General features: G+C 43.8%; 1 protein-coding gene across 1 annotated transcript; it reads left to right on the forward strand.

Annotated features, from left to right (window-relative positions):
* Positions 1–1,760: 1,760 nt before the first annotated feature.
* Positions 1,761–6,396, forward strand: ctsl.1 (cathepsin L.1; the record flags this gene model as incomplete). Its single annotated transcript, XM_084437674.1, has 7 exons — positions 1,761–1,860; positions 3,294–3,436; positions 4,450–4,650; positions 4,964–5,155; positions 5,622–5,787; positions 6,105–6,210; positions 6,297–6,396. The coding sequence occupies 7 exons, from the start codon at positions 1,761–1,763 to the stop codon at positions 6,394–6,396; spliced, it is 1,008 nt and encodes a 335-aa protein (XP_084293800.1).
* Positions 6,397–12,979: the final 6,583 nt, after the last annotated feature.

Consider the following 12,979-nt stretch of genomic DNA (forward strand, 5'->3'; position numbering starts at 1 on the left):
CAAAAGAGTGTTTTAACGAGTTCAATGGCCATCAGTATGTTTATTCTTACCCTCTCCATTTTGTGGACTTATTTTACAGTCTGTAGTTTTTTTGACAGATAGATCTTGTGCCTTAGTGTACAGACACACCAGCTGACCCTCAGCCTTCAATGACAGAGCAGCAAGCTACTGTGGGAATACCTCACTGTGAATCACCCTGAGTGCTGACTGAAACACTAGAATAACTCTCCCAGTGAAAAAAGGTTAAAAAAAATACAAAATGGAAAGTTGAATTAGATCCTTCAAATTACTGAATTCTATTTTTCACCCATTTGACCTCAAAAGGTGAACTATTCAGATTAAAACTAAGGAAATGTGACAGGAAGTGCTGTTACATTGTCAATGGAAACGAAAAAATAGTAACTTATCAGTCTTCACGAAACGGAAAATTTCTAAAGAGGAAAGAAAGAGAGAAAAGGAAAGAGAGGGGGAGAGAGACAGACAGAGAGAGGGGAGAGAGAGAGATTGGATTCTGTGATAAAGCTGAGCTAACAAATTGAACAAAAAGCACAGCTCTTGATAAGGTTGTGAATGAGCACTAATCACATGCCCCCCCTTCACTGGTGAGCTGTTTGATAAGGACTGAAGGCTGTACTTACCTATGCTACCTGCAGTTCTGAGAAATGACAAGAAACCAGGGCAGATGTGTTTGTAAAGCAGCGTCAGTGTTCTTTGATATGCAGGTGTGAGTTCTGTTGTGGTCAGACTCTGCAGTGGAAGAATGTTGGTTGTCTCCGTTTGTTGGAGGTGTAGGCCTGAATTGGAATACTCTATTCTCTTTTTTGTTTTTTTTGCCTTCTGGGCTACGTTGTGAAAATCACTAAGACAGTCCTAGGCTAAAGATGAAAAAGTACCCTGTCTGCATTTCTCTGAAGCTTTTCGGAGCTGCGGAGAAAATGAGAGACAGGAATTAGGACAGCCTTAGCTCCTCTCTCTCCAGTTAGCAGGCCTATTCTGCCTCTGTCGGAGCTGGGCATGGGCCCGGTACAGGATCCCATGCCCTCCCCAAATTCTGTCCTGTGTGGAGTGGCAGCGGAGCTATACACACTTATAGTAAAGAAACAGGGAAATGACAATGTTCCGAGAAAATATGTTAGTCACTTCTCATGAAGCCTGAACCGGAAATTAACCAATGACAAATAACAGTAGGGTTTCACTGTGTGTGTGGTAATTACAGAATTCACTTCTATAATTACACTCCCCCACACAATAATTGTCTGGTAAACATTATTTCTCTCTCTTTCTCTCTCTCTCCTTCTGTCTTCCCGACACTGATTTTTATGACAGACAGACTGTCAGGCACCTGACCTGACAAACTGTAACGTGTGTGTGGATGAGAGTGTATATAAGAGCAGAAGCCAGAAAGACATCTCTATCCATAACAGCTGGTTAGTAGACTTCGTACTGTACCTCAACCTCCACCACATGCTCACAGAAAGGTAAGCAGCAGCCACACCCACAATTTCCTGTAACCTTTAGGTGCATGGTTTCAATGAAGATTGGGAGAGACAGACAGGCAACAGACAGAGATGTATTAATAGAGAGAGAGATAGAGAGAGAGGGAGGTTTGAAATAATCAAAATAGAGAATCTTGAGAGAAAGCACTCGTGAGAAAGAAAAAGATCAGACAGAGAGACCTATCAGACAGAGAGACCTATCTCAAACCCTCGTATCTCTTCTTCCTTCGTTCTCTGCTCCTCCGTCTTTCCTTCTCTCCCAGGATGAAGCTGTTGGTTGTGGTCTCTGCCGTTCTGGCGGCGGTGAGCTCTGCCAGCCTGTCATTGGAGGATCTGGAGTTCCACGCCTGGAAGCTGAAGTTTGGTAAGAGAGCTTTACTCTAGCTTTCCTCTCAGAAAACAGAGCCAGAAATACAGAAGTTGTTGTTGTGGCTGTTAACTTTTTGAACAAAATTCTGGGAATTTTCAAAAGGGTAACATGGGTATTTGGGGAATTTATGGGAATTGTATGGAAATGTATAATAATATGACACACAAGCAAATAAGGCTTTTCAAACTTTCATTTAAGACTTTGTTCAGTGTTTGCACATGTACAGTACACATTCTTTCCCACGTTAATGGCTGGGGTGTATATTATAATGCTTCCACACCTATGAGGCTCAATGTATCATTGCCCTATGTTGAGAAATAGAGAATAGAGAAATTATTAAAAGCTGCCTACAATTGAAATAAAGCAGCAATTGAAATTATGTCTGTACTACCTTCATTATGCAACTATTTGGAAGTATGGATTTTTGATTTTTTGTATGGAACGGGTTATGCATCAACAGATGGCATGTATTGTTGGCTGCAAATCATAAATGCTTGATGTAGCTACAACACCAGCAGGCATAGACAACAACTACATCAAATTATTATCTATGTATATTATCATTACTGTTTTATACTATTATTAACAATGTACCTTTTTATACTATTATTAACAATTTACCTAAATCACGATGGCATGTGATCAAACAACCAATCGAAGCAGGAAGGGTGCTCTGTCTCAATGTCTCACAAGCATGTATGGATGATGATCGTGATCACCAATAGGCCCATTTCCCAGCAGCCATTTTGACGTCAAAGCAGGGTTTAGTGTATCACATCCTTTCCAGTGAGTCAGCATGCACAATGCCGCAGGTATGGTTACTGCCCCTTTTTGGTTGAACAACTTTGAATCTGAAGTTCTGCCCTAGTCCCGCCTCGTTTTCAACCAAAAAGGGGGGTGTCCGCATGCATGTACTTCCTATTTACTACAATTTGATGTCAAGGTGCTTGCAAAGTATTGCCGCCTATTTGAGCTTGCCGCCATTCAGATTTAAAGTTATTCACCCCACATGGGGCAGTAACCATATCTGTGGTATGAAAGTTCCTGGATGATTGCTCTGGTCTATACAACATGGCAGGAGGACAAGTTATGTGATTCAAACCAAAAGAACTTGGTATGGTTATTATAAAAACAAACAAAATTAAATAAAGACAAACTTAAAAAATGAGTTTCCAGCCCTTTGCAACTCTGTGTGAGTGTGGTTATGTACAGGATGTGTTTGTGTCTGTGTGTTAAGTGATAGTAGCAGTAGACTTAACAACTCAGAAAAACAGAGATCAGAAATCACTCAAAGATTTGCCAGTTGAGTAGACTAAGAACTCTTCTCATTCACCTGAAACACCCAATATCTCTGGCCGCTTGTGTGACCTGCCTGTGAGCCCCAGAGACGCTGACCCTGGTTGTCCTGTGTTTGTCTTCCACCCAAGGAAAGACCTACAGCTCCCCCACAGAGGAAGCCCATCGCAGGCTCGCGTGGATCTCCAACCGCAAACTGGTGCTGGTCCACAACATGCTGGCAGACCAGGGCATCAAGTCCTACCGCCTGGGCATGACCTACTTTGCCGACATGGTGGGTAGAACTCAGTAGAACCCAAGACAATGACCTCTGCCTGTCTCTGGAACATAAGGATGGGCTGATGCAGGTTTCCACCTTTTCAGAACGTTACTATGTCGACATGGTTGGTTATTATACTGCATAATATATGAGGATCTACTCACATCTGCCATATCAGATCAAGTACGGTCGAATATGTATGATTTGTTCCAAGACGACCAGTTACAGCTAGTTAAACAGCTAGTTATCATGGTGTCGTCTGAAGTGATTAATACACCGGCCTAAAATACCTGGGGCCGGTTGCACAAAACATCTTAAGTTTTCCCCTTAAGTATGACCCTTAAGTGTTAATTTCCCCTTAGTTAAGGGAATTACTTAAGGGTGTTGCACAGAATCCCTTACAAGGTTTCCTTAGCTAAGGAGAAACGTTAAGGATTTTCATACAAGGAAAGAGATTTTACAGCAGTAAAATTGTATTTTCCATGGTCACTATTGGTTTGCTTGCACGTGACCGGCTATCTGTCATAACACGACACTGGAACGTCCTGTGACGCTGTGAGGAAAAAAATGGACTGTCGATCAAATCTGTAAAGAAATATCAGTTGCTCCTAGAGTGTCTAATAGGTTCTCCCTGTCGCGGAACACTCTTCTTGGGACGCGATTTCCATCGTTTATGTTCATAAACGCAGCCATGGGACTTAGCTAAGGATGGGGTAGAGGTCCCTTACGTTTTTTCCCTTATTTTGCTTGCTAAGGTCTTTTGTGCAACACCTTAACAGACTTTAAGGGACTCCTTAAGTATTAGACCAAGATAAGTAGAAAACATTAAATACTTGAGGGACATCTTAAGGAAACCATAAGGGGAATACTTAAGGGTGTTTGTGCAACATATTTTATTTTAAGGAAACTTTAAGTCAGAACTTAAGGGAAATATTAACTTAAGGTGTTTTGTGCAACCGGCCCCTGTCCTCCTAAGACATCCTGTCACTCAAACCCTGACTGACCCCCCCACACATCCTCTCCCCCAGGACAACGAGGAGTACAGACGCACCATCTCCGAGGGCTGCCTGGGCTCCTTCAACTCCTCCGCCCCACGCAGAGGCTCCGCCTTCCTCCCACAGCCGCTGAGCCCCGCCCAGCTCCCCGACGCCGTGGACTGGCGGGATAAGGGCTACGTGACGGACGTCAAGGACCAGAAGCAGTGCGGGTCCTGCTGGGCTTTCAGCGCGGTGAGAGAGGGGGAGGGAGAGCATGATGGGAAAGAAGGAGAGAGAGGGAGAGAGAGGAGCAATTTGGGTCCTGCTGGGCTTTCAGCATGGTGAGAGAGGGGGATGAAAGAGAGGAGAGGAAGGAAAGAGGAGAGAGACAGGGAAAGAGTTCAAATAGAAAGTTATTTCCTCGAAGTGGGTAAGACAAACTGAAAATGGTCAAAGGTGTCTTACTCTTCCTACTTCCTCCCCCATCCCATCATCTCTACCCCTCCGCCCGCCCCCTCCCTTTTTCTCTCCCATATCCCTTACCCCCTCTCCCTTACTCGCCCAGACGGGCTCTCTGGAGGGCCAGACGTTCAGGAAGACCCAGAAGCTGGTGTCTCTGAGCGAGCAGCAGCTGGTGGACTGCTCGGGTAGCTATGGTAACATGGGCTGCGGGGGCGGGCTCATGGACCAGGCCTTTCAGTACATCAAGGCCAACGGAGGCCTGGACACTGAGGACTCATACCCCTATGAGGCTCAGGTGGGTTGTAGGAGGCACGCACACACACAAACACACACACTCACATACACAGTAGCACACACTGACATCTAGCTGTGAAACATCACAGCTTCACAGCAAAGCACTCATACACACACACACACACTCATATATACAGTACACAAACACACTCACACACCATACATACACACACACACACACACACACAGTACATGTATCATGTTAGCAGTAGCACCACACTGGCATCTATTGTAGCTGTGAAACATCACAGCTTCACAGCAATGGTCAACACATCTAGGACTCCAGGATCTGGCACGGAATACACACAGTTTTAATGTAACTCTCACAAACCAGCAACAAGCTTGAAGTGGCCGGATACAATTCTGACCAATTACTATCAATGGCAATGATAAAAAAATATCACTCCTCAACAGTTATCAATAAAACACAACGTCAGTCCTCAGTAACACTGGCGTCCACCTGACAGGATTTGGAGTGCCGTTACAACCCCAACACCGTCGGTGCCACCTGTACCGGCTACATAGACCTCCCGCCCGGTGAAGAGAATATCCTCCTGCATGCCGTGGCAACCGTGGGACCCGTGTCTGTCGCCATTGACGCCGGACACTCCTCTTTCCAGCTGTACAAGTCAGGTCAGAAATACAGACACCTCGGCATGAACAATACAGCTACAGTTGTTGTCTTTTGGCTTTGTTCTGATATCCACTGTACACACAAACTCCCACCAGTCACGGAACATCGTTCGTCATAACTATTTCAAAGAGGTTGAGAGTACAGCTGAAGTTGACATCCACATGATGCCATGTGTCATAAATGAGTCTCTCACTCACAGTGCCTCTTAACATTTTCACGAGACATGATCATGGCTATCGTCTAACACTGCATAGTCCATATATACAGTACTACTGTATATGGGGTTTGAGCGAGTGCTTGTTGGGTCTCGTCCCAGGTGTGTATGACGAGCCAGACTGCAGCAGCTCTGAGTTGGACCATGGTGTTCTGGCTGTGGGCTATGGCTCTGACAGTGGACAGGACTACTGGCTGGTCAAGAACAGGTAAACACACACACACACACACACTAATACAGTATCTTTTGATTCTGACAATGAAAAACTAAACGTGTGTGTGTGTGTGTCTCTAGCTGGGGTCTGGACTGGGGAGACAAGGGCTACATCATGATGACGAGGAACAAGCACAACCAGTGTGGCATCGCCACGGCAGCCAGCTACCCCCTGGTCTGAGGGTGAGTCTGGGGGACACTTTGGGTGCGCTTGATATAACTGGACCCAGCAAAACGACGCCAGAGGAACAGCTCCAATAATGGCAACTCTGACATAAATTGAATGTGCCTAATGTATTGTCAGGTACTCTCTGAGCAGATAAGTTTGTGAGCTGACTGTGTGTTATGTCTGGTGTGTGCACGCAGGACCTGCAGGAGATAATCATGAAGACCTGCAGCGGAGATAACGCACACACGGTTAGAGACATAATTGAATGTAATTCCCTAGAAGTTATGAATTATTAGATGCAGGCATTCTTTCCTAGTAAGGTCACCTTACCTCCATAAAACGGTTCTATGCACTGAAGCCTGTTAAGGCTAAGATACTGTACTGTAAGCTTTATGAATATATAAATGTAAAAATGTCAACTATTTACATTTGAGAATAAATAATTTCTTTATGCACATTTGCTGTTGAGTGTGTGTAGGTACACAAATAAGTACTGCAGATGACATCAGTTCACGTGAAGTGTTTCATTTCTGTCTTGATGGTTTGAACTGTGAAGATGCATGAAAGGGGATTCATAAAAGGTCTTACTTATACCTTGCAGCTTTCCTGTTTTCAGGCTGCGTCTAACCATGTCAGGAGGGCCACGTCAGGTTTCATTGTGGCCATGGGTCAAATATGATAAGACAATACTTAATATTTCCATACTTCACAGAGTATGAGTGCTGATCTGAGACCAGTTGTAGTGGCATGGAAACTGAAGTGAGTATGGAGTCAGCTGTTCATACACAGTGACTTCTTCTTCTTCGTAGTTTGGGTGAGTTGCTACGTCCTCTCCTCCCAGACTTGGGGCTGAGGGGCTATTCTTTTACCACCCCGAGCCTGGGTGAGGGGGTCACCCGGGATATATCCGGGCACAACTCCAGAAGCCACGTCACCGTTTCGTCATCCACGACCGTCAGTCCACGCATTCTGTTGGGTGTCCGATATATCGGACAGTCCTAAATGACGTGGTCTGGGGTTTGTTTCTCGGGGCCACACTCCGCACAGGATGCCAAGCCATTTGTGCATCGATGAGCGGAAGCGTCTAACTAATAAATGATAATAAAATGTAGCCTATTTAAAGCACATTACATGTCATACAGCCTGCTTTACATGAAAGAACAAAAAAACTAAACAAAACCAAAGAATTAAAGTAGCAAAAGGACTACAGTAATATCCTAATTAATTAATTAATTTATCTTTTACTTGCCACTGTCAATCTCAGGTAAGGTAGGAAAAAAGTCTGCATGCCCCTTTTCTTTAGAAATTCTCCTTTCCAGGAAATTAAGTAGGCTATTTCTTTCTCTTCGAACTCTAATTTCTCTCTACACTGAGGATGACGAGCAGCTCTCCGCGTGCTTGTAACCATGGAAACGATGTGGCGCAGTTCTATTGTTTTCCGGGTGGAAACAGTAGTGTTGCGTGCAGCAGACGTGCGTTCGAGATGAGCCAGTGCTGCGCAGAATCGATCAGCGGTAGTCAGCGCACAGTGCATGCCGGTTAGTTTTCTGTCCGAGGTGGACCCGACCATAGACATTATAAAGAAGTAGACTGGCCATTGTGCTGTAGAATTCCAATGGACTCACGTCCGACGTGGCAGCCATCTTGTGCAGGGCATCCCACTATGTGACGTCAATGATCCCACAGATTCACTGTGTATATTTGAAATGGTAGACGTTATATCATCTGGGAGAAAGTCCCTGTAATTGTGCATAAGTGGCATTTCCTATCACTGGGATTAGCTGGAATGCTTGTATATTTATATTGTGACAAAAAATGTTTTTTATTGTGACTTGCCAAGAGATTATAGATGCAGCCCCCCCCCTCCCCTGCCAGTATACTGTTAAGGTCTACTCTGTATCTGGTGGATTCTCCAGGGTTCCCACTCATTTTTACCAATAAAAATTACAACTTTCCCATGATTTTTCCATAACGTCTTGATGACCATGGGAACCCTGATTCTCACTAGCATCAGTATCAACTAGAAAAACCACGTAGCGGCTAAATGCCTCCGCCCAACATTGCAAGTTGCAGTTAACATTCAGTTGGTCTTGAGAGAGGGCCCCTGTGTTGATGTGGATGGTGCTTGTGTACGCTAGCTTGCTGGTATTCTAGCTGTAACGCTAGCTAACACTAATGCTAGCTAGTGTAGTATATTTTTATACTGTACCATACTGTATTACATCAATACATTTGTATTACTCTCATGTAGTAATCAGTTTATTAAGAATAATGAATAAACTTCACTTTAGGTAGAACTGTGTTATCATAAGTAGTTTAACAGGTTAGTTACAACATATGTCCTGTCCTGAGTAAACATTCCTTTGTCCCTGAGTCAATAAGATAACACCTCTGAAGTCAGTTAGCCTACAGTTGTAACGTGATCCTAGGAGGACACAGGAAGAACCCAAAATAGCCCCATGTCCGAGGGGGGCAGAACACCAGTTGACCGTTTGTGACCATGTTTATATCTCTGGTATGCAAATGTGTTTGTCATGTGAGACCTGGCCTGAAGCCAGGACATATAAACTCGGCCCCACCTTGTGAACCTTAGTAATGCAGAAGATTTGACCCCGTGAGGCTTGCTCAATAAATTGTTGATTTGACCGCATTTTTCTCCTGAAGTAAATAAGACTCAAAGTTGTGCATCTGAAATATACGACATTTCTGGCGACGGGGATGGGATAGCTAAAACAGCAAAGTTCAAGACGACGGATTTGTTGCATCATTCGACAAGATTCACAACCAAAGCTAACTTCCCTGAGGACGCTCGGAGAAGAACCACGAGTTGGGAAGCGACTTCCGATGTTCTGTGAGGTATAGAACTTAATTGTCTTGACAGTCAAATTTGCTGTTGCTATAAAGAACTTCCGATAAATGAGAATAAGTTAAATTGTTTAATTAAGACGCATAGTTTGCGCTGACTTGTAAGTTCAGGTCTAGAAACTGATAAAAGACATAAGTTTGTGTGAGATCTGTTCAAAAGACAACGCACATTTGATGGTGCGTGGTTTGTTATGTTCAGGTTTGAAAAGACGCATAAGTTTGCGCAAGTTTAGTGAAGACTTGAGCTTAGTGAAGTTCAATGTCTATAAAGAAAGCCGGTTAAATGAAATGCATAAGTTTGCATATTAGTGTAGAGAAAAGGAAATTGAGTCCTGCGTGTGTCTATCGTTCAAATGTGTCTGGCCGTCTGCTACGTTCTGTGTCTTTCATGTTCCCTGTAACTGTCTAGTAGGTCCATTGTATATTTGAGATGTAGATATATATTTGATACATAGATATATATGTTTAATGTAGATACTATTTGTTGAATATTTCTCTGTAGTCATAAGAACCTGGATGTGTGAGGGAAGGGTGTTCTCTCTCTCTCTCTCTCTCTCTCTCTCTCACTCTCCCACATGAGTGGCTATGCGTGTGTGCTCTTTGATCTTTTGTGTGTGGAGACACATGGGCTGTGTCGGTGTGAGAGGAGAGCCTGTGGAGAACGTGTGTTGCGTCTTTTGTGTCTTGAGTAAAGTTGAGGTTGTGTGTTTGTTGGTTGGATCCATTGTATGTTTGAAAGTTGAGTTAAAGAGAATACTAATTTGCTGGCATTTCTGTTTAACTGTCCTCTATGGGTGAGGCCGCATGTCCGTTCATGCAGCTAAATTCCTAGCCCTCATAAAACACAGCTGGCTGTGAGAGGGGGGGTCAGTGAAACGCGTTCACTGGCATATTAAGGGGGGTTGTGCTGTCTTGTGCGGACGGAGTGAAGTCACTCAACTGTCTCTCTCTCTATCTGTCTCTCTCTCTTTTTCTCATTCCTTTCTCTTTCCTGTCTTTAGAAAATAGGGAAAGTTAATTCATCCAGTGGGTCGTGCGGTGTATGGGACGACTGGATTAGGTTAATTATTAATTAATAAACTCATAAGTGGATGCTGAATCTGGGCCAGGTGGGCACTTTCAGGGATATTGGTGTCTACCAATCAATGCTGATAACCAGCACTCAAACCCTAGCAGCAATCCACTAGTCAATCATACCCTTTTATTACTTAAACCGTTCTCAATCCTTTAATAAATTGAGAATGGTGTAGCGTTAGCCATACTTTAGGGATATGAAGAAATCTTTCATCCTTCTCACCTGTTGTCCAATGTCGCCCACTAGTGGTTGTTATAAGTATATCACAGTTATAATATATTAGGTTGTCTAGTGCTGCCATCTAGTGTTTACTATCATACATGACAGTCTTTTGATTTTTAGAATAATGGGTTGTTAATAGCAAATTATTTTTAATTAGGGCCCGAGCACTGGCGGTGCGAGGCCCTATTGAAACTCGAAGGATTATTATTCTTCTCCTTCTCCTTCTTCTTTACTCCAAACAAATGCCTTTTAGGCGGCCTGAACATCGATGAAAACGGATGAAACTTTGCAGATACGTCAGTCCCGGTGAAAAATTTGATAATTCATGGGTGACGGAACTGGGCGTGGCAAAACGGCTCAAGAGCGCCCCCTGGAAAATCTAAAATGGCGAGCCCCACCTTTCAGTTTGATGTAGGCGAACGAAATTCGGAGGGCATATGTAGTTCATCGAGACGCACTAAAATGTCTCTTGGAGCTATACCCAACATGCAACAGGAAGGCCGCCATTTTGCTTTTAATGTGGCATTTTGTCCTTGTTTTGACCATTTCCATGCCTCGTACTTCGACGAACTCCTCCTACAGATTTCATCCGATCAACTTCATATCGGGTCAGCTTCATCTTAAGACCTTTGTGATCAAAAGTTATCAAAAAAATTGAGTTTTCACCAAACACCCTTGCCGTGGCGCCCCGCCAAAGTTTGACATTTCGCCATAAAACACGAAGTCCTCATAACTCCTACATACATTATCCAATTTGTCCGATATATCTCACGCTTCATGACGGTTCTGTCCTGAACACATCTCTGTGTCAGTATTGCGTCATACTTATAGCGCCACCTATTGGTGAAACAGGAAGTCCTCATAACTCCTCCATACATTATCCAATTCGTCCGATATATCTCACGCTTCATGAAGGTTCTGTCCTGAACACATCTATGTGTCAGTATTGCGTCATACTTATAGCGCCACCTATTGGTAAAACAGGAAGTCCTCATAACTCCTCCATACATTATCCGATTTGTCCGATATATCTCACGCTTCATGACGGTTCTGTCCTGAACACATCTATGTGTCAGTATTGCGTCATACTTGTAGCGCCACCTATTGGTGAAACAGGAAGTCCTCATAACTCCTCCATACATTATCCGATTTGTCCGATTTATCTCACGCTTCATGACGGTTCTGTCCTGAACACATCTATGTGTCAGTATTGCGTCATACTTATAGCGCCACCTATTGGTGAAACAGGAAGTCCTCATAACTCCTCCATACATTATCCAATTTGTCCGATATACCTCACGCTTCATGACGGTTCTGTCCTGAACACATCTATGTGTCAGTATTGTGTCATACTTATAGCGCCACCTATTGGTGAAACAGGAAGTCCTCATAACTCCTCCATACATTATCCAATTTGTCCTATATATCTCACGCTTCATGACGGTTCTGTCCTGAACACATCTATGTGTCAGTATTGCGTCATACTTATAGCGCCACCTATTGGTGAAACAGGAAGTCCTCATAACTCCTACATACATTATCCAATTTGTCCCATATATCTCACGCTTCATGACGGTTCTGTCCTGAACACATCTATGTTTCAGTATTGCGTCATACTTATAGCGCCACCTATTGGTGAAACAGGAAGTCCTCATAACTCCTCCGTACATTATCCAATTTGTCCGATATAGCTCACGCTTCATGACGGTTCTGTCCTGAACACATCTATGTGTCAGTATTGCGTCATACGTATAGCGCCACCTATTGGTGAAACAGGAAGTCCTCATAACTCCTGCATACATCATCCGATTTGCACCAAATTGCTGACGCTTCATGAAGGTGGCCTTCTGAACCCATCTATGTGTCGGTATTGAGTCACACTTACAGCGCCACCTACTGGTGAAACAGGAAGTCCTCATAACTCCTCCATACGTTATCAGATTTACTCAACATTTCTCACGCTTCATCAAGGTACCGTCCTGAACACATCTATGCTTCGGTATTGAGTCACGCCTAGAGCGCCACCTACTGGTGACAGGAAGTTTCTCTCAGTACTGCACACAGCCTATACATATAGCACAGCCTTTAACGGCGCAGCATCCCGACACGCGTGGGGTGCGAGGGCCCGCTCACTGCTGCTCGCAGCACTAGTTATCATTGCTTTGTGATTAATTGTTCTTTCCCCTTTGAGTAAATCTGTTTGCAGTTATATCCGGAATAGTTTTTGTCCTTACCAGTCACCAATCCCAGACCATCCATCCATCCATCTTAGAGGGACTTCTTTGCAAAAACCATCCATCACCTGCTTGAAAAGTAAGCTTGAATTGCTGATTAATGCTCATTGATTGAAGTAGATTGGCCATCTGATTTAATTGTTTTGAGTTGTTGATATGCATTTGAGGCTTGGTGTTTTATGATAAGGTGATTGATTGG

The sequence above is a fragment of the Borostomias antarcticus genome, assembly GCF_949987555.1.
Source record: "Borostomias antarcticus genome assembly, chromosome: 5".
NCBI classification, from domain to species: domain Eukaryota; kingdom Metazoa; phylum Chordata; class Actinopteri; order Stomiiformes; family Stomiidae; genus Borostomias; species Borostomias antarcticus.